Here is a 23,303-nt window from a genome sequence, read left to right on the forward strand (position 1 = left end):
ATCAACACTGGATCAAAGTTTGCCTGGGTGGAATGTGCCATCAGAAACTTTGGACTAGAGGCGTATATGCAATATGTCAATATTTGAGCAAAGGGTATTTTTAAACAAATGGATCAAGGTGTTAATACAGACCTACAGGAATCACCAAACCTACTCTGGCTTTTTGAGTTTTGATTCTTCCTTGTTCCTGGACCTGGAATTTAGAGCAGTTTCAGAGGCTTATGACAAATGTGATTATTTAAAAATGGAAATTGATTATGTATATGTGACATCAGGGCATGCCTAAATCATCCATAGTCCTGATCAATGAGAAAATAAGGAAACACAATATGCCTTCCTCCGTGTTCAGTCTGTAAATAAATACAATTGGAACTTGATTTTTTTTAGAAGCCTTTGGTTCTGGTTCTCAATAACTGAGGGACGATTTAAAATGGTGTACACATAATGGAAACCTCTCTTTTTTAATAATTATATTTGTCACTCTTTGTTGAGACCATCGTTTTAAACGGGATTTATATTTAGTTTTGAGATGAGAACATCATAAAAAAATAAACGTTAAAAAAGAACAATGGCATGTGACATAACAAAAAGGGGGGAAATAAATGTATTAGTTTTAATAAAAATCAACTGTGACATTTAAGTGATATAATACACTAATGTTGGTTTATTTTGCTATGAGAGAGAGAGAGAGAGAGAGAGAGAGAGAGAGAGAGAGAGAGAGAGAGAGAGAGAGAGAGAGAGAGAGAGAGAGTTAAGTGGGAGGGAGTTGAACGTGTGACCAGTCGGAGTAAACTTTCTATCACTTTCTAATAGAGTTAGTTTAGTTTGAGCTGAATAAGGGAAGATGGCGCGGTGGAGCTGCGGTGCCACGTCTTGTCACACGACAAAATACAAATTAAATCCTTTGAACTCTTTTTTATGTGTTTTTATTTCTTGTATAAGCCTGTGTCCTTTAAGCGCCGACGCTGGGCTGTACGGCGCGTCGGATCAAGTTATTATTTTATCACCGGAGAATGTGGACTCCGTGATTTTTAACTCCACCGCGGCTCTTCTCGTGGAGTTTTACGCGACCTGGTGCGGACACTGTGTCGCCTTCTCACCCACCTGGAAAAGCCTCGCCAGAGATATTAAAGGTTAGTATCATAGCACTAATTTTATATTTCCACATCATGAAGATACTGTAGCACAGTAGAACAGCTATTCGAGCCCTGTAGCCTCACTGAAAAATACAGTGGACTTCCTTTAGCTACAATATTTACCATGGTAACCTGTTTCCTCCGAAATACCATTGTTAGTACTGTTTTTGTTACTACAATACAAATGGCACTATTTATAGTATTAGCCACCACTGTTGTCAAAAATAAATAAATACAATAGCATTCATATTCTACAGGGTTTAAAGGATATTTTAAATACATTAATTCTCGTTTTACCTTGGTTACACAACCACTTTTAGTCATTTTAGCCTGCTATCTCACTGATGCAAAACATTGAAATCTGTGGCAACTGTGTTTAACAACCTTTAAACTGCAACTTGTAATAATAACCTCAATGATGACTCATTTTCCACTACATTAGTCTAGCTTTCTCAGTTTGATACAAGACAACTATGTGATATAATGACCCAGTGTCCTACTTTGTGCAAAGGCATTGACCTATACACATGCACAAGCAATGTCTCAACTTGAGCTGTCTACCTAAACTAGTGAGTGACATGCCAAGTGAGCTACCAACATTGTAAGTTTAAGTAGTGTGTATCATGTGACCCAGTCAGATGTCTACCAAGTGAGCTATCTACCTGGCCAGCATTTATGGACGTAATTGGTGCATTTAGACTAGTCAATTAATTTTGGTCCATACAAGATGTAGGCAGTTCATTTATGTTTTCAGACAGCATCACATTGAAATGCACATATATATATATTTTTCCTCTTTTGCTCTATTTTTGAGGTTTCGGAGATGCTAATCAAAGCTGACTATCTTAGTTCAAAAACACTTGTCGGCAGACTCTTTTGCCCCCTGGAAGTCCCCTTTGTGAAAGGTTATTGGAGCATAGGCTATGTGATAACACAGCCTTTAAACTTTCCTTGCCAGACTTTATTTTTTGCAACCTTACAACATGCAACTGAAATCGATTTGCAAAAACGTTCAGTTTCATAAACTCAGCATTCTGTTTTGTGTTGCTTTTGCAGAATGGAAGCCTGCTGTGGATCTGGCTGCGATTGATTGTGCTGATGAAAGCAACAGAAAAGTGTGCACCAGATTCGGCATCACAGGATATCCCTCACTGAAGGTAGTGTGCAGTTAGAGTAGAATTACTGGTGCTTTTGTGGTTGCTTATAATTACAGTTCAATGTTTGTTTTCCTGTAGGAAAGTAAACCCAGAAATGTTTTTAATGAATGTTGTTTTCTTTAAAATAACACGTATATATACAGTATATATAATATAAAAAAAAATACATACCCAAAACTTTTGAACGGTAGTGTGTGTGTATATATATATATTACCAAGGCTGTATTTATGTTATTAAAAATTAAAAAAGCAGTAATATTGTGAAATATTATTAAAATGTAAAAGAACTGTTTTCTATTTGAATATATTTTAAAGTGTAATTTATTCCTGTGATGATAAAGCTGAATTTTGAGCATCACTACTCCAGTCTTCAGTGTCACATGATCCTTCAGAAATCATTCTAATTTGATGATTTGCTGCTCAAGAAACATTTATGATTATTATCAATGTTGAAAGCAGTTGTGTAAAAAAAATTTTAGGATTCTTTGATGAATAGAAAGTTCAAAAGAGTAGTATTTATCTGAAATGGAAAGCTTTTGTAACATTGTACTACCGTTTTGTGTCTGTAAGATTTTTGTTTTGTTTTGGGAAAGAACTTAAAGAAATTAATACATTTATTCAGCAAGGATGCATTAAATGGATCAAGTGACAGTATAGACATTTATAATGTTGCAAAAGCTTTATATTTCAGATAAATGCTGTTCTTTTGAACTTTCTATTCATTAAATAATCCTGAAAAAAATGTACATAACTGTCTTCAACATTGATAATATTAAGAATTGTTTCTTGAGCAGCAAATCGGCATATTAGAATGATTTCCGAAGGATCATGTGACTGAAGACTGGATTAATGATGCTGAAAATTCAGCTTTGAATCACAGAAATCTATTGCATTTTAAAATATATTCAAATAGAAAAAAGTTATTTTAAATTGTAATAATATTTCACAATAATGTTGTTTTAGCTGTATTTTGGATCAAATAAATGCAGCCTTGGTGAGCAGAAGAGACTTTTTTTAAAAACATAAAAAAAATCTTAATGATTCCAAACTTTTGACTGGTATGCTGGTAAGCATACTGGTATATGGGATGCTAAAGTGACAGTAAATTCATTTATAATATTACAAATAATTTAGATTTCAAATAAATGCTGTTCTTTTGAACTTTCTATTCATTGAAGAATCTGCGAAAAAAGTGTAATGTTTTCCACAATTATGTCAGCAGCACAACATTCTTCAACATTTTTAATTATTATATATTAAAATTATTTATTTTTTCTTTTCTTTTTTTTTTTAAACATTTGTTTATTGATTTTTCAGTGACATAAAATCAAGAGGTAACAATTCGGGAGTCAAAACAGTGTCCAAAACAACTGACAAAAAGGAAAGATGATAATAAAGAATGAGGATCATTTGACACTGAAATTGGGAGTAATTGCTTATTAAAATTCAGCTTTGCCATCATAGGAATAAATTACATTTTTAAATATATTACAATAGAAAACAATTTTAGACTTTTAAAAAATCTTACCAACCTAAAACTTTTGAAAGATTGTGATATTTCATGATTTTATGCAATGCTGATTTCATATGAACATTATTATTACAAATTTGAGACAAATTTATAGATATTGAAATATATTCCAAAATTTGAAAATGCAAGCAACATCTGAGCAATACAATTTTCTCTTCTGTGTAACTTTATGCATATTTTATAAAATATCAGACAGTTAACTTAACTAAAATGTGTGTAAACTCAAATTGACAATTAATGGAAATTAAGATATTATGAAATCATCTTTAAAAATGGTAGCCTGCCCTACATTTACTGGGCCTTATTCATAAAAACAAAAACGATGTAAATTGTTCATAAAACCATTCTTAACGTAAATTGTTGCTGCCACAACAAATGATTTACACAGAAATTCATTCTGCCTGCTTCATGAAAGAGGCCCATTGCAGATTGCAATAGTTTGACTAGTGAGTTTTTTTCCACACAGATGAATCCATTTTATTCATGAATAACTGTTCAGTCATGCACTACGGGTTTGGGGTATTCTGAAGCCAGAGGGATGGACTGATGTAACAGAATCTGTCAGTTCTTTGTCCGTTCTCCATGTAAACATTCAGCTGTTGCCATTCCTTGAATTATCATCTGTCATCAGTTTCCTTTAGAAAAACATCCTGAAACTCATCACTAGATGTTCCTCTACTGTTTGGGTATTTCTGCATCTGGATTTTGATAGGACGGTTTTGGGTTCTTGTCTTGTCAAATAAAGTGGTCATTCTTATGAAGGGACGGAGTGAAATTCTTCCACAGCTTTGATGAATTTTAAGGGGGGGTGGAAGGAAGAGCTGTTGACTAAAGCTGTCAGTGAGGCTCTGCAGGCAGCCGATGTGAACGTCTCAAGTAGCAAAGTTACTGATCTTCCTCTGTTTTTCCTCAGTTCTTCCCTGCTTATTCAAGCACTGAGTCCAGGGGGCAGGAGCTCAGAGGTAAAAATGTATTTATTTTATTTATTCTTTATTTAGTTATCTTCGAAATTAAAGCATTTCTCCCAGTTACTGATGCACGTGTTGTTCCAAACCCTTTCTGACATTCTTCCTTCTGTAAGAAAGAATTCCACATTTCAGGATGTTAATAGGGATTAGAGAAGAAGAACAGGGGAGAAAATTAAGTTTTAAACTGATCCAGCCACAATAGACTGGGAGGAATTTGGGAGGATTTGGGAAGAGGAACTAGAAATTCCACATGTAGTCAAGGCAAGCTGAATATCCACAGACTCTTGTGGTCAAATTTTAAGTGCTAGCCGAAAAGAAAGCATGACCGAACATTTACAACCCAGTCTATCAAAGTGAAGCATATTGCTTATTTGTAGCTCAACCTCTGCTGTCAAGTCCCCAAAAAGTATCACAATAGTAATCCAGATGACTCCTGTGCTATATTCTAAAGGCCCGTTCACACCAAGGACGGTAACGATAAAGATATAGTTGTAAAAATTATTCTCAATATTAAATAATAGCAGAGTCCACACCACAACTATAGCGATAACAACACAGACAAACACTATCGTTGGAATCACTTTCAGAACAATTGTATACATTTTGTTTAGAAAAATCTTTCCCTCTGTCCTTACTCTCATTCTTGGGTGAACTATCCAGTTCTATCAACTATCAAGATCTTTGATATGCATGTGCATGATGACTTTACCTTTATCTATGTATGTACATGTTTTTAATGTCCATGTAGGATCCTTGAGGGATGTGAGAGGCCTTCGTCACTACATCATTGATAATTTGGAGATGCACAACGAGCCTTGGCCGCCAGCTTGTCCACCTTTAGAGACCGCTAGGTTGGAACACAATTAATTACTTTTCTACTCCAATTTATAAAGCATATCGTCATTTTTATTTGCATATTCTTAAAAATTTGGACTTGGATCTCATCTTTTATCCTCTCTTTGCGGATGTAACATTTCTGTAATGTGCAAAGCATCAGGGTGTGGTGGTTTTGTGAGCTTTTAGCTGACATTGCTGTGCAAAAGGTCACTCATAGGGAAGGAAAAAGACAGACCAAACACTCCATTTGCATCATACTTATTTCTCCATTTTCGTGTCATCTGTCAAATCATTGCAGGAAATGCTTACATAAAAAAGCTTCTTGTCATAGAAGAGCCAAAAAAGAGAGCACATAAATGTCAGAAATAGGAATTTAAGGGTGTTTTCCAACATGAGGTGATGGTCGTGGATGAATGGCACAACAATGGGCCTCAGGATCTCGTCACGGTATCTCTGTGCATTCAAAATGCCATCAATAAAATGCACCTGCACCATGGGCCACTCGCTCCACAACGTTGACATCAGCAAACCGCTCACTCACACAACCCATATACGCTTTCTGCCATCTGCCCTGTACAGTGAAAATCGGGATTCATCCGTGAAGAGAACACCTCTCCAAAGTGCCAGACGCCATTGAATGTGAGCATTTGCCCACTCAAGCCGGTTACGATGACGAACTGCAGTCGATGATAATGCACTCCCCCATGTTGCAAGGATCTGTACACAATTCCTGGAGGGTGAAAACATCCCAGTTCTTGCATGGCCAGCAAACTCAGCGGACATGTCACCCATTGAGCATGTTTGGGATGCTCTGGATCAGCACATACGACAGCGTGTTCCAGTTCCTGCCAATATCCAGCAACTTCGCACAGCCATTGAAGAAGAGTGGACCAACAAGAGTGGAATAGAGTGGAACCTGTGCAATAATCATTCTGTCTAACCAGCATCTTGATATGCCACACCTGTGAGGTGGATGGATTATCTCGGCAAAGGAGAAGTGCTCACTAACACCGATTTAGACAGATTTGTGAACAATATTTGAGAGAAATAGGCCTTTTGTGTACATAAAAAAACAGAAAAAGTCTTAGATCTTTGAGTTCAACTCATGAAAAATGGGGGCAAAAACAAAGTGTTGCGTTTATAATTTTGTTCAGTGTATATTTACATCATAATTATATATATATATATATATATATAATTAGTGCTGGGGAAAAAATGTATCGTGATTAATCGCATCCAAAATCAAAGTTTGTGTTTACACAATATATGTGTGTCCTGTGTATAATTATGATGTGTGTGTGTGTGTGTGTGTGTGTGTGTGTATATATATATATAATATGTATATATATATATATATGTATGTGTATATGTGTGTGTTAAAAAAAAGTTAGCATCATGGTTAAATTAGGTAGGATATGAGCAAACTATTAAGTCAGACCATGTTTGCCTTACATTTTCTTAACTTATTTGAATCGAATCTATTTTCTCTCCACAGTGAGGCAGAAATAGACAACTTTTTTCAGACCAACAATGTGAAACACCTCGCTCTTGTGTTTGAGAGAAAAAACTCCTATGTGGGGAGAGAGGTGAGATCAGTTTACACAAAGATGTTTTAAAGGGATAGTTCACCCAAAAATGAAAATTAGCCCATGATTTACTCACCCTCAAGTCATCCTAGGTGTATATGACAATCTTCTTCCAGATGAACACAATCTGAGTTATATTAAAAACGTTCTGGCTAATCCAAGCTTTATAATAGCAGTAGTTGTTGCTCTGTTTTTGAAGTGCATAAAAGATGCACCTGTCCGTCAAATAATGTGCTCCACGCGGCTCCGGGGTGTTAATAAAGGCCTTCTGAAGCGAATCGATGCGTTTGTGTAAGAAAAATATCCATATTTAAAACTTTATCAAGGAAAGTTCCAGCCGATCGCCTTCCGTGGAAAAGTGTTGAAAGTGCCTTCTCGCAATTCAAGATGCGAATTGATGAGCGTACCTGGTAATGGAAGCACTTTCAACCCTTTTTCCATAAATTGAATACGGAAGGCGGTTGGCCGATACTTTACTTTATAAAGTTTTAAATATGGTTATTTTTCTTACACAAACGCATCGATTCGCTTCAGAAGGCCTTTATTAACACCCCAGAGACGTGTAGAGCACGTTATTTGACGGACAGATGCATTTTTAAAACAGAGCAACTATTACTGCTATTATAATGCTTGGAACAGACAGGACTTTTTTAATATAACTCTATTTTATTTGTCTGAAAGAAGAATGTCATATACACCTAGAATTTGAGGGTGAGTAAATCACGGGGTCATTTTCATTTTTGGGTGAACTCTCCCTTTAAAGGAATAATTCATGTCATTCGAAGTCCGTGTTTCTTCCATGGAACACAAAACAAAAGATTTTGACTAATTTGTTCATAATTTTTCAAAAAGGATGCATTTTTTCTTTCCTATTAAGACTTTATTGAAAACAATTATAATACAGAATACCTTTTGTTGAATAGGATTGATATTAATATACTAATGTACTAATAGGTTAGATTAGGATAGAGTTTTAGATTTTATTTGCTGTCTTTTTTTCCCTTTAGGTGACATTAGATTTGTTGCAGTATGAGAGCATAACTGTGCGCAGGGTTTTGGACACAGAGACAAGTTTGGTGTCCAGGTTTGGGGTGACTGACTTTCCTTCCTGCTACCTGTACAACTCTTCCGGAAACATCTCTAGACTGAAAGTGTAAGTGCTCCTCTTTAGACTGATTTCAAGGAATCTTTCAGGAGTAAATTTTACAATAAATCATGTAAATTAAAGGTAGGGTCTGCAATTTTTGAGCGCTTGGCAATAGCGCGCTAGCTTTGCAAGTATGAAATCCCACCCTCCCTTCAAAGCACTCTCTCCAAAGCCACGCCTCCTTTCAAAACACACGAGAGTTTGCAAAGCTTCACGAGAAGAGAGACGGCGTTAAACTACCTCATGTCTCAAAGCACATATTACAATAATAATCAACATAAACTACTTAAAGAGCACTGACCTGTACCACCTGACTGCTGCAGTTTAATTTCGCCGTTGATACTGTTGCCATTGAAATGCATTCATTTGAGTCACAAACCGCTCCAAGTATAACGTTTCCATCTCTTCCCAATTACAGTAGTTACACAGCATAAACTGGTTGTTTTGGTTCAGGAGGAACTGTAGAAGGCAGCTGCAGTTTTGGTTGTGGTGCTCAGTGACTGATGTCTAACTCTTCATAGCATGAAACACACTGATGACGTGATGTCTGCCGAGCAGAGTGCATGGTACGAAAATACGTACGTTGACAGGCAGGTAGGACAAAATATCTTTACATTCGGACCAAATTTAATGGTCCTACGCCTTCTGCAGAAGATATATGTGACCCTGGACCACAAAACCAGTCATAAGGCGCTAAGCAGTGGTCTTCCCTATTTTTTTTTTAGGAGAGCCACACTGATAGGACAAAATCAATAGGAGAGCCATTTTTACCGCAAAGTTTCAAAAGTTACATCCAGCCATAAATAGCATGTCTGTTATCCCTGAACATACAGTATGCTATGCAATAAATACAAAAGGTAGATAGATAGTGGGTAGGCATAATATATATTTTAATGTAAACTTTCTTTTAGTGCTGTATTAACCCTCTGGTGTTCTTCGGGTCAAAAATGACCCGAAGCGTTTTATAAAAAAAAAAGTAAATAATCGTAGTATAAGTATAAGGTACTTGGTATATGAACACCCCAAAAAATTGGGGACAGGATTTGAAACGTCTAAGTGGTCGTAAAAAAAATAGTCACACTCGGGTCAAAAATGACCCCCATAGGAAATGAATGGGAAATTGGCAAAAATGTGAAAATACAGAGTTTTTTTTGTGCATACAATCTACAAATCAGCCAGGATGCAGAAAAAAGGACTCAACAGTGAAGGGGTGAATCTCTAAATAATATTGCATAAATATTAATTATAAATCATAAAATTATCTCAAAATATTATTGAACAAAAATATATTTCATTGATTTTACTCAAATCTTTTTGATCTTAATCCCACCCTCCGGGTCATTTGTGACCTGAAGGTCCTGAGTGTGACCCATAAATGAACATGACGCGGATCTGGCGCGCTGTCACACGCGTCCCATTTCCTCACAACTCTTTAAATTAATTTAAGACGTTATTTATCTCATTTAAAACTGTTCTTCTGAGGATACTCGACAAAACTGACATTTAGGCATAATTCTGTGTGTTATAGTTTGTTCAAGAGCGAAAGAGAACTGGATTCTGGCGTGCTGTGTGTGCTCATGATGCTGGCACATAACCCACACCACTCAACCTAGTGGACAATACATATAATATGCATGTAAAAAGTCATTTTTACGTATAAATTGCATGATGAAAACAAATCGTGTTATACGCATTTCATGAGAACGTGTTGATCTATAAGAGCACATAAAAAGTTGGAAAACAGCTAAAACTGACAACTCTGCAGTGAGTCATGGATGTAAGGGCAGAGCACGTTTAAATATCCTTTCTAGTCTGTATTTCCATCTTTTAATGCTACTGTTTTGGGGTATTTTTTAATATAAATTATTTGTAATAGAGCAGACACCTTGAGTTTTTAATGGTTTATGTTATAGCCCTGCTTGTTTTTATGAAATATATGTATTGACTGCATGATCATTCCACCGTATTATGTACTGCCATGTGAGCCGCAAATTTAGCTGGTGCAAGGCTCGCGAGCCGCGCAATGAGTAACACTGCGCTAGGGTATATTTGTAGCAATAACCAACAAAACATTGTATGGGTCAAAATTATCATTATGCCAAAAATCATTAGGATATTGAGTGCAGATCATGTTCCATTAAGATATTTTGTAAATTTCCTACCGTAAATATATCATACATTTTAGTAGTAATATGCATTGCTAAGGACTTCATTTGGACTACTTTAAAAGGTGATTTTCTCAATAATTCTATTTTTTTTGCACCCTCAGATTCCAGATTTTTAAATAGTTGTATCTCGGCCAAATATTGTCCTATTCTAACAAACCATACATCAATGGAAGCGTATTTATTCAGCTTTGAATTTGACCCTTATGACTGGTTTTGTGGTCCAGGGTCACATATGTACATACAAATCCACTTAGACCACTTAACACAGTGATTGCTATCAGGATGTGAAGAGACTTTCAACCAGAATAACAAAAAATGTTTTTGGAACAAATCGCCTACCCTGCCTTTATGCCTAATGTGTTGATAATTTCCTAAAGAATGTGGTCATATGACAGATGAGGGAAGTATTTGGGAGACCTGTTTAATGCTAATTATTAATGTTGCTCATACTTAAGATTATCATACTGAAGTATTACACTTTAATACTTAAATTATGTTTCTTTTTGAGGCGAGGTGTGCTATTAGCAACCAGACTTCTAGATTTTGATCCGTTTTTGATAAAACCGTTGTAAAAAATCACATTGACTTGCACTGGAAAGATCGAAATTGCACACTTCACCTTTAATCTCTCTTTCTTGGTGCATTAGCATGAGCTAGAGCCGAGGCATTTAACTCTTAGATTCTTACAATTAAGCATTTAGCATTTGCCTGATCCCATCTTCTCAGTTGTATGATCATTAGCCATTGCAGGAAGAATCCCACAATATCTGGCCATGTTAATGAGACAACAGAGTTTTAATACATGCAATTATTCAAGATCACAGAGCTTTCATAATCATTTCTAACCGGGAGCATAAATCAGAGGTTTGCTTGCTTTGTTATGCTTGTTTGAGAAAAATAACTTGGCATGGGTGTGGGGCTCTTTAGATGACAAATGCAAAAGAGAAATGATTTATGGTTGGCTTATGTTGTTTCAGTTCTCCTTGATGATGTGCAGAGGGTGTGTGCATGTGTGTGGAGGGGGGTTTTAATCTTCTAGGTCGAAACAATAGTGCTCCTTTTTTGCGTTTCACCTGCCAAACAGTCCCTGCTCTGCAGAGCAACAGATGGCGTGCCGTCAGGTCTGAATGCGTGATTGATCTCGTGTAGCATGCACAAAAACACAAACACACGCACGCTATCTCCACGATCTCCCCCATGCGAACAGGTCCTCGTGGTCTCAGAAGCGTGCCGTGAGACCCTGGGGACCTCAGGCTTTGCCCCGTCTCCCCGGCGAGGGTTGATTGAAGCCTGGTTAGATGAGGGAGTGTGTGTCCTCCTGTACGAGCGACTCAGGAATGCACAGTGGTGTTTATTGTTTGATTGCCAGGGTTAGTGAAGAGGGTAATGATCAGTAATGACATCTCATCAGCACGCCACACCCACCATCTGTTCATCCGAGGAAGAAAGGTAAATGGATGAAAACAGGAGAAGAGAGACATGGGAGTATAAGCTCAATGCATTCCTAGACACATTTAATCGTTTTTTGGAAAAAAGTAGCTTTTTAACATTATTCATTTCCAGAATTCTTAAGAAAGTTTTGAAATGGAGTGTCAAGATTCAGTTTTATATCTAGAGACTGGTAGCCAGTGGTACAGTGGCAGACAGGGCTTGACATTAACACCTGCCAACCTAGCCACTCTGGCGGGTTGAATTTTTTTTAGATAATATTTTTCAATTGTAGTCTTTTAAAAGGGCATCTGAATTAAAAAAGATATACGGAAATATCTGAAATGCTTCCAATACTCATTTTCTGCAGAATAGATAGGCGACACGATACCAGCTACGCTTTCTCGCTCTCTCTCATCTCTCAGACAGAGTTAACACACAAACCCGCCTGCCCTCAGTCACTCGTTTAATTTGCTCCGGAAGAATATTGTTGGTGTTGTGGAGCTTGAATTTCGGGATGGAATGATTTCGCCGTTTTACTCATTCTCTCAGATTTTGTGCTCTCACCCGAAGTGCGCACACTAATTGTACTAAATTGACAGTGTTGGGGGAAACGCATTACAAGTAACTTGAGTTACGTAATAATATTACTTTTTCAAGTAACTAGTAAAGTAATGCATTACTTTTCAAATTTACAACAAAATATAACGTAATATAATATAACTCAAATTAAATATAATGTAACTCAAGTTACATTTTCACATTTATTTGACTGACAGCTCTCCTGCCCCCATGTTGAGAAAAATTGAGAGTAAGTGTAGAAGCGTTGTGTGTAAATGTGTTATTGTAGTTCTAGACTAAATGTGAGCATTTATTCATCTCACTTGCACAATAAAGATTCAGTACTCCTTAAAATGAATAAAATCAGTCAAATGCTAAATCAGAATACTATGCAAACCTCAAATATATAAATGTTAAATATAACAAATATTTTTATACATTTAATCTACCTTTATTGACCAATGTCTTGCAACTTACCTTCGATGATTCAGTTAAACCATGAGCAAATATTACTAGATTTTTTGTTTTTATTGGTAAAACTTTTTCGCTCCTGCGTTCTACTCTTCCATTATCCAGAATGGCAGCACATCTTTACCTCAGCCTGAGGCTTATTATTTCAATTTTGGTATGAAGGTCTTTACATTTTCACAAAAATATAACTTTTTTTGCTATTGAAAAACAAAACAAAAAAACAAGCCCTGCCCAGGTGAGAAAAAGTAACGCAAAAGTAACGTAACGCATTACTTTTCTTAAAAAGTAACTAAGTAACTCAATTAGTTACTTTTTAAGGGAGTAACGCAATATTGTAATGCATTACTTTTCAAAGTAACTTTCCCCAACACTGTAAATTGAGTTATTTGTTGCTGCTTATTGAGCTTAAACAGTCAAATACACACAAAATGTCAAAATGCCAGCCTTGATGAGTATTCACATAAACACAGTCAGTTATGTTTTAAGGTGCACTGTGTACATTTTTTGGTGAAGTTGCGAATTGTAACCGTCCACCGCTCACCCCTACCTTTTAGAGCACATTGAGAAGCTGACACAGGACAAAAATGTCATCGTCTGAGACAGCAGAGAGTATAGCTAGCACTCTGTAGAGCAGTTTGTCCGTTTAGGGCTACCGTAGAAACATGACAGCGCAAAATGGTGACTTCACTGTAAGGAGACCTGTGGTGTATGTAGATAGAAATGGCTCATTCTAAGGTAATAAAAACATACCAGTTCATTATGTAGGGTCTTTTTACACCACTGAAAACATAGTGATGTATATTATATTGCATTTCTGTCAATAGATCCTCATAAATATTACACACTGAACCTTTAAGTGAATGTAAACGGTTGAGAAAAAAACGCATATGTAACAGTATAATGGATCTCTGTGTCATGTCTTAAAGTGACAGCAGCCTAATATACCTGCTGCCAAATTATGAGATAACATTAAAAATATCTATATGGTAGTTTTTCCCCCATGGTATCGATGTCAAAATCGTGGTTAGTAACTTTAGAAAACCACTAGCCACAGTGGCTGGTGAGCAAAAAGTTAATGTCATGTCCTGATGGCAGATATAATGACAATTCTCTTTTTTTTTTAATAAATGAAACATTTTATTTCGCAAGGATGCATTCTTTTTAACTTTCTATTCATAAAAGAATCCTGAAATCTACAAAATATTAGGCAGCTTTTAAATGGTTAGTTCACACAGGTTTAAAAAAAAAAAAAAAAAATGTTTTAAACATTGTACTTTAAATTCCAAAAGTAATCTGAAATTCAAAATCTATTATGATAACTGGGTTTTTTTTCATCCATAAGGCTGCCGGTATATTTTTTTTAAATGGCACAAAGGGAAAGTAACACTTCTGTTAATCAGCCAAGCACACCCTCTTTCTTTTAGCTCTCCTTGATATGGGAATTTCTATGAAAGTCAAATTTAAAAATACATCTTGCTCACATATACAGCGCTTTTGGGACTGTATAGATACACAGATACACTCAATTTTCAAACGGTCGTTATGGTTAGGAGCAAGGACGTGTATACTTGGCCTCAGCGACGAGATACCTTTAGGTTCTCACAATAGAGATCTCAACATTTTTCTATATTCAGCTGCGAAATGCATTCTGAGCAGGTGAAATGAAGAGGACCCTCCCACATTAAATCAATGGTTGCTTACAGTATTGGATATTATTCCTCTTGAGGCCTTCTCAGCTATGAAGGACAAAACTTTTCTTTTCTACTGTATATGGAACCCTTTCTTTGACTATTTGGGGACCCCCAAATCCGATAGACTTAGAGCGGGCCTATTGGACCTTGCTTGGACTAAGGAAATGTCTAATTTTATACTTTGTAATTGTTATTGGCAAAAATGTATTTCCCCCTTTTTTTCCCCTCTCTCTCTCTCTCTCTCTCTCTTTTGAAGGCGAGAGGATAATTTGTTTGTGTGTATTGATAGTTTGTGTACATATTGGTTTCTTAAGCTTTGCACCAAAAAATTTCAACAAAAATGTAAAAAAACAAAAACAAAATGTAATCTCAATGTGCAAACGTCAGTTGAACATATTTCTCGACCTGTTATGTTCTGTAAGTATGCATTTAGTTTGAATGCAATCCAAACATACTTCATCTGCCCCGTCAGATGCGGTCATTTTTTCCCTACTGTTTTATGAATAATATGCATTCTGACATACTCCTCATTTGACATGCTGCTTTTTGCATACTGTATATTAGGGAAGTAGTTATATTTGGAAGTAAAGTGACTGTCTCTACCCTATCGCTGGCTTTAATCCAGACCGTAACCTTAACCTTAACTCTTCTGCCCTAAATTGAACTGATTCAACAAGCAGCAGCTCTATAAACATGGATTTTGAGCTCTTCTGGAGTCTGACAGACATGACTCCACATGCTTTTGAAAAATGTTGTCACATACTTGAGGTCATGTTTAGTGGTCATTCCCTTTTCTCCTCCTTTCTTAGACTCAGTGAAGCTCGTACCTTCTACTCATATGCCCTCCAGAGGTTGCCGGGGGTAGTGCGGACAGGCAAACCCCAGATTCCCGTCACTGATCTCATCAAGAACTCATCTCTAGAGGAATGGAGGCCGTTTAACAAGTTAGTGCGCACAAGCTGACATACTAAACCATTGGGCCATAAGCCTCAAAATTGTTTCATGTCTTCCCACGTTTAGGCATAATTTACATATTTACATGGTGACCTGATAAATGCACTGAAATGTTGCAGCATGATAATTGTATCAAGTCTTATTACACTTAACAAATCAGTAGTTAATGAATATTCAAATATGGGTTACATGGGTTATTTTTTTTTAGGTGTCATTGTTACAGTATAATTCTATATTTAAGTACTGAGTAATATTAAGTAACTAAATGTACGTACTTATACTATAGGGTTAGGGTAGGATTAGGGTTTGGTTGAAGATTGGTTGCATGTAATTTTGCATAATTTACTGTTATTACTATGGTAAGTATATGTAACAAGGACACTGTAAAATAAAGTGTTACCCAACCATGTATACTTGAACATTCATAAATCAAAGTTTCATTTGTTTAAGGGATAGTTCATCCAAAATGTAAAATTTCAATCATTTACTGACCCTCATATCTTTCCAAACCAATAAGACTAAGAGATATGATCGCTTTATATGATGAACAGATTTATTCTAGGCTTTCATTCAGATATAAGCATATATGCATAGAGCATATGGTAAACTATCACCTATGGTAACATGCTTAAACTCATTGGTTCTCATGTTCGTAAGAACTGATTGTATCTCTTCATAATACTTGGATTAAACCGCTCCGTTCATATGGATTCATTTTACAACACCTTTTATAACAAGGTAAGTAAAGGTGAACTATCCCTTTAAGTGTTATTTAATGTAATAATGTTTTCTACAATAATGATGTATCATAGTTAAAAGGATAGTTCACCTAAAATTTAAGATTTTCTTTTACTCACCTTAATGCCATCCCGATGTATATGACTTTTGTTTTTCAGTTAACACAAAGATTTCTAGGGAATATTTTTTTTTAATATAAATAAAATGTATATTTATAGTTCATATAAAAGATCACGAAAGTGAATGGGTGTCGCACAGCTGACGCTCTAAAAACCACACACAGCCATCATGAGGGTAATGCGGAAGCACACTTCTTGTGCAAGCTTCACATTCACAATACGCTTACATCACGCATCACAACGAACCCTCTCAAGAACACTTATTTAGAGAGCTGATGCAATGATTTTAAGGTTAAAAATAGGGATGCACCGATACCATTTTTTTAAGAACCGAGTACGAGTACCGATATTTTTTTCTGGTACTTACCGATACCTATTAATTTATTTTTCTTTCTTTTTTTTTGGTGATGTGGCAGTTTTTCAAGCACTACACAGTGATAATAATGAATGTAGGACAGCATCTTTATTATTACTCGAATGAAAGAAGTGTTATTTTTATGTGTTTATCACAAACTTAATGCACAAATTTCAGTGTCCAATAACCTTCAAAGGGCATAATTACCATTGTCATAATTTTAAAAAAGCATGCCGTTCACAATGTGTGGGTTGATGTCATTAATTAAGTACTTCCAGACCCCTGAGGCTGACATTGTGTCTGCTGCTTCCGCCGGTGTCTCTGTGCATGGAAAATTCTGTCAGTTACATCATGTGAGGTATCGGTCTTTGGTATTTTTACGAGTACAAGTACATGAGATTGGTATCAGGCCCGATATTGGTATCGGTGTCGGTGCATCCCTAGTTAAAAAGTTACAAAATATTATTATTTTTCTTACACATACCTATCGTTTCACTGCAGAAGTCATTGATTCATTCACCGGGGTCGTATGGATTACCATCACGATTGCTGTGTGTGGTTTTTAAAGCATCAACCGAGCGGCACCTATTAACTTACATTATATGGACTCATAGAGATGGATTATTTTCCTAAAAATCTTTGTGTTTTTATGAAGAAAGCAATTCATATACATAGGGGATGGCATGAGGGTGACTAAATGATTTTCTTTTTGGATGAACCATCCTCTTAAAGTCTTGACAAATTAAATGTTTACTGAATCATGTGGACTCTTTCATAGTTGCCTCTCATGATTTAAATGTTACACATAATGTCAGTGATAATCCTACATAGAGCTTTCTATGTGTGTGTATATAGGACACGTGTGTATATGTCTGATTTGGAATCAGCGCTGCATTATTCTCTGCGTGTAGAGCTGTCTGGTCACATCAGCATCAGTGGAGACGATCTGACCGCACTCAAAAAGTACATACATGTACTGGCTAAGGTGAGTCACATCAGTAAACACACACACACACACTTTAAATATTTACTTTTTTAAAATATATTTATTCTTTTATGTCATGGCAACTGTATTAGCCAAGTCAGTTCACATGACAAACCACTAGAGGGAGATGCACTGAACATTTCAATCCAATAGGTGTTTTCAACCCTTAGCACAAAGATTTTCAGTGCTTGTGGCCTTAAATGATCTTGGAGATCAGTCAGGTTTTGGAAAGTAAAACATATGGTCATATGGATATATTTCAGGGGGGGAAATATATTAGCACTTATGGTACAGAGGTTATAAAAGCCTGATGATGGTATGTTTTCACAGCAGCATGTTACTTGATGTGAAACTGCTGATGTTGTTGCAGATGTTATTTTCTGACATTTAACAATGAATCCCCATTCCTTTTTAATTTTCTTTTAAAAAGCTGATCAAAGAGCTTTTTTTTTTAAAGCATTTGTGCTTAAATGAGACCATTTTTTTATAAAAAGAAAATGATTTGGGCTGTGATTTGCTCTTAAAAAAACATGCAATGCCATGCTATTATTTTACTGTTCATAATATTTCCTTAATTCTGGATATTTTACTGAATTGGTGCACTGTTCTATTGCTTCCTCATATATTTATATTTGAACGAGAAATGCTCAGGTAGCATTTCACCTCCAAAATCAAATAAAGAAATATGAAATTATTTTGCATAAATGGCCATTAAGGGTTATGGTGTTACAGTATGTGACCTTCTTTTAATGATAATAAATACAATGTCATATTTTTTTTTAATTATGAGGGAGAAATATGAATTGAACCTTTCTTAACATTCATTTCTTTAGATTCACTTGAATATCCTCTATACGTTCTCTTTTTTCTTTCTCTTTCCGTTCTCTACTGGATCAGACACGTGCCACGGATCTCTTTGATGAGGTCTGAGACAATGACCTTTCGCTGGCTTTGCGTCCGTCCAGCGTAGCACTGCCAATCTCTCTGATTATTTAGGGCTCTCTAGGGAAGGTCTACACAGATGCCTGGAGGAGTGGCAGGGGCCCTGGGCAGGCCTCCCATTAACTGTGGTTAGTTTTGTCAATATTCCCGGCTCCCTCTGGTATTCTAGTGTTGGGCCTCTTCAGAGTGTCCTTGCTGTTTTTGGCCTGCTCTTTTGAGCCGCCTTGTTAAACAGACACGCTGGCTGCATTAATTGACACTCTGTGAAGAGGAAGTGTTTAACCCCACTAAAGCAAAGCATGGAGAGATTAATGGTGGCACGGAGGAACAAGCACATTCACACACACTTAGTGTTCTGAGCTGAAGATCTGTACAGTGGCTGGAATGCTAAACACAGTTAGGTTGCTTACAGGTTGGGTGCTTTAGATTAAGATGCTTAGAATGCAGACAGACCGATGTAATGGGGTAATCCTGTGAACCTGCCCTCTCGTCCTGAAACTTCCCCTGCACCAGGTGACCCTGGGGTCTTCTGTCCCCACAGGGAAAACAAAATTACAAACAAATATAAATGTATAAAATATATGTGAAGAAGTATTACAATTTAAAATAGGTGTGTGTGTGTGTGTGTGTGCTGTTGATTAATCGTGATTAATTGCATCCAAAATAAAAGTTTGTGTTTACATGTACTGTGTATAATTATGTATATATACAGTAACATGCATGTGTATATATATTTAACAAAAATGTGTTATTTATATATATATAAAATATTTATTTATATATTGTAAATATGTATACAGTATATACATGCACATATTCCATATATACATGAATGAGTGTGTATTTATATATACATAATTATACACAGTACACACACATTTATTATGTAAACAAACTTTTATTTTGGATGCGATTAATCGTGATTAATCGATTTGACAGCACTAATGTGTGTGTATACATATATATATACACACACACATCTATCTATCTCTCTCTCTCTCTCTCTCTCTCTCTATATATATATATATATATATATATATATATATATATATATATATATATATATATATATATATATATATATATATATATATATATATATATATATATATATATATATATATATATATATATAAAATGTAAACAAACGTTTATTTTGGATGTGATTAATCGTGATTAATCGTGATTAATCGATTTGACAACACTATATATATAAGATGCGTGTGTGTGTGTGTGTGTGTGTGTGTGTGTGTATATACACACATATATATATATATATATATATATATATATATATATATATATATATATATATATATATATATATATATATATATATATATATATATATATATAATTATGTAAACAAACTTTTATTTTGGATGTGATTTAATCATGATTCATCGATTTGACAGCATTAATATATGTGTGTGTGTGTGTGTGTGTGTGTGTGTGTGTGTATACATATATACACACACAAACACACACACACACATATCACGATTAATCGCATCCAAAATAAAAGTTTGTTTACATTATTTATTTATATATATATATATAATGTAAACAAACGTTTATTTTGGATGCGATTAATCGTGATTAATCGATTTGACAGCACTAATATAAAATATATATAGTAAATAGTTGTTAGCACAGCAGTTTACTGCCAGAGTTGACACAGAAGTGTTTTCCTCGGTCACGCTGTTGTTCAACGTATCTAGGTTTGCAGCACAATCCGGATTTGTATGAATCAGAACATGTATTTCAGGATTAAAAGAGTGGATCTTGGAGACATGAGAGCATTACAAAGAGGCTTTAGGATTACCCATCTTTATCCTGCTTTCTTGAAAGAGGCTTCCTGCCACGCAAGAGGGAGAGAATAAAACAAGGAATTAGAAGGCAATTTGAGGTCCAGATCCAGCCGTCCCTCCATCTTTTATCTCAGGGCATGGTGCCCTAAATGTCTGGCTCTGCGTTTCCTGTTTTTCAATTAGAATCAGAGATCCCTGATGTTGGTGGCCAACTAACAACAACTGCTGTTGGTTAGTGCCGTGATAACAGGGAAACAGTTTAGATGGCTTTTACATGGCCCACTTGTATATGAGTCCCAGAGGGTGAGATTAAACGGGGGTCTTCTTCAGGGCTGGGCCAACAGATGCCTTCTCTTTTGAACCACTGCAGAGAGAGAGACTGTGGTTTCTTGAATGCTGATACTAATCGGATTGGAGATGACATATTGCTAGGGTGAAGTGGATTGTCATGGTCCGAAGGGGAGGAAGAAGGGAGAGCGGGGGGCTGAATCAGTAAGGACAGTGATTGGAAAGGCCTGTTTGTGGTTAGTGATCTATATCCTTGCTTTGGTAAATGGAATATGCAGAGGCTATATAAAAATACAGTTTGAGAAACTGTATGCAGAATATCAGGGTATCTTGGAAAACATTGTCTTTCCTTGAAAAGACACTACAGATGTCCCTAAAAGTATTTAGACACTCAAGTCACTCTCTGAATGTTATTGCATTAGATATCATGGCGTCTGCAAACAAATGATTTTTTACTTTTAACAAGCTGGTACAATTTTAGTAGATGCGTAAAGTCAGTTTCATGTAACATTGGACAAGCAAATACAGTATCAAAACAGCTGCTGAACAGCATGTGTATTGTTTTATCAGTAACGCTCTACAATGAGGTTACATTTTTTTATATTAGTTAATGTTTTAGGTTTTATAAACTAACAAAGTACAACAGTCAGTATGTATAACTTGTTATAATCTAGGTTAATGTTAATTGATAAATATACAGTTCTTAGTTATTTCATGTTCAATATCATAATACATTGACAAATTGTTTTACAAGTATTGATATATGTAGAAATTAACATTTAGCCTATAATGAAAAAATGCTGAAATAGTATTGCTCGTTTTATTTCAAGTATTTCTACTAGTTAAACCTCATTATGACATGTTACCGTGTTGTAATTCTAAGCAAACTTTTGTGCTACATTTCTCTAAAGTAAATGCGACGTGGTTAATATTTTGGTATATAATGTAATGACATGCATACATTTTACACTACCGTTCAAAAGTTTTGAGTCAGTAAGATTTTTAAGAAGCCGGTTGCATTTATTTGATCAAAATACAGTAAAAACTGCAATATTGTGGTTTTTCTATTTTAATATACTTTAAAATGTAATTTTAAATGTAAAAAGGTAAAACTGATTATTCAGCATCATTACTTCAGTCTTTAGTGTCACATGATCCCTCAGAAATCGTTCTTCTAATATGCTGATTTGGTGCTCAAGAAACATTTATTATTATTAGCAATGTTTAAAACGGTTTAATATGCTTAATATCTTTGTAGAAACCATGATTTTCTTTTTCTTTAATGTGTAGAACGTTCAATAGAACAGCATTTCAGGATAGAAATGTAAAAAAAAATATTTAAATTCTTTAAAAAAAAATCTTTTGAATGGTATTTTTATTGCCAAAGTGTCCAGATACTTTTGGGGCCAGTGTATATCAAAGTGTGTGAGCCAGTTGACTGCATTGTTTCTTTTTCTCAACCCACACTTTTACTTCGCCTTTAAACTATTAATCAGGTCAATATTGAGTCCATTAGGATTTGTATCTGTGTGCTTTTTTCCATGCAATTCTTGAAGAGACTTTGCAGCACAACAGAATGATTCCACGGCCTCTCATTCACTAGCTGCCAGCACCCCGGAGAGTTATTCACATAGGCCGTGTTGTTTTGATTGCAGAGATTCAGAACAGAGTTTTCACCTAGTTTTGAACAATGCCTTTTGTGTGAGCAATCCCAGATTACCCTCTTCAGCATCCAGGTCTGTTAATGAGCTTTTCACACTAGATAGAGGCCAGACCAGTGCACAGATCTATTCAATGACACACACACACAGGGACGGACTTTCTACTTTTTCCACCTGTGCAGCTTTGATTAGCTTTCCGCCTTGGCTGCGTTCTCAATGGCCGAATCTCCCAGATTAAGGAAACAAATCAGAATGGAGTGGGGCGTTGGGGTTAAGTAAATCTCTGCAAGGCCTTTTTAAGTGAGCTGCGTTTTAATAGAGATCCTGTTAGAGGGTGATGAATAGAAGGCCGCACCATGCTGAACAGATGGCCACAGGAAAATTGAAAAGACGCAAGAACACAAATCAAAGAAAGGTGCACCTCTGGGATCCTGTGGGGCCTCCCCACAAACACACACACACACGGGCATTGGCCTGCACTAATGTGGCTGTGTTTATGGGGCCATGACGGAGTGTTAGCGTTGGCTTTGTGGCCCCAGCTCAGACACAGAATTGTAAGGTCAGCACTGGCGTCCGTCCAGGGCCATTGAATCTGTCCATTCCCTCGTGCCACATGGCTCAGGCTGGTCATTACTTCACTGAGCTTCCAGAGTCTTCCAGACGCACACATTCTTTAACACTATAAAATGTGCACTGGTGTAAGAAAGAAATGAAAGAAGTACATCTACCAATAGCTTTTTAAAACAAAGATGACTTGCTATTTTTAACC

At 36.0% G+C, this 23,303-nt stretch overlaps 1 protein-coding gene across 1 annotated transcript in view; it reads left to right on the forward strand.

Annotated features, from left to right (window-relative positions):
* Positions 1-748: 748 nt before the first annotated feature.
* Positions 749-23,303, forward strand: part of qsox1 (quiescin Q6 sulfhydryl oxidase 1) — a 38,522-nt gene continuing 15,967 nt past the window's right edge. The window contains exons 1-8 of the mRNA XM_079827217.1: positions 749-1,133; positions 2,193-2,293; positions 4,738-4,786; positions 5,541-5,643; positions 7,125-7,215; positions 8,223-8,368; positions 15,491-15,625; positions 17,703-17,832. Of these exons, the coding sequence (XP_079683343.1) occupies positions 845-1,133; positions 2,193-2,293; positions 4,738-4,786; positions 5,541-5,643; positions 7,125-7,215; positions 8,223-8,368; positions 15,491-15,625; positions 17,703-17,832 (1,044 nt within the window). The 5' untranslated portion in view covers positions 749-844. The remainder of the gene's footprint in view (positions 1,134-2,192; positions 2,294-4,737; positions 4,787-5,540; positions 5,644-7,124; positions 7,216-8,222; positions 8,369-15,490; positions 15,626-17,702; positions 17,833-23,303) is intronic.

Source organism: Gobio gobio (assembly GCF_949357685.1).
Source record: "Gobio gobio genome assembly, chromosome: 10".
Taxonomy (NCBI): domain Eukaryota; kingdom Metazoa; phylum Chordata; class Actinopteri; order Cypriniformes; family Gobionidae; genus Gobio; species Gobio gobio.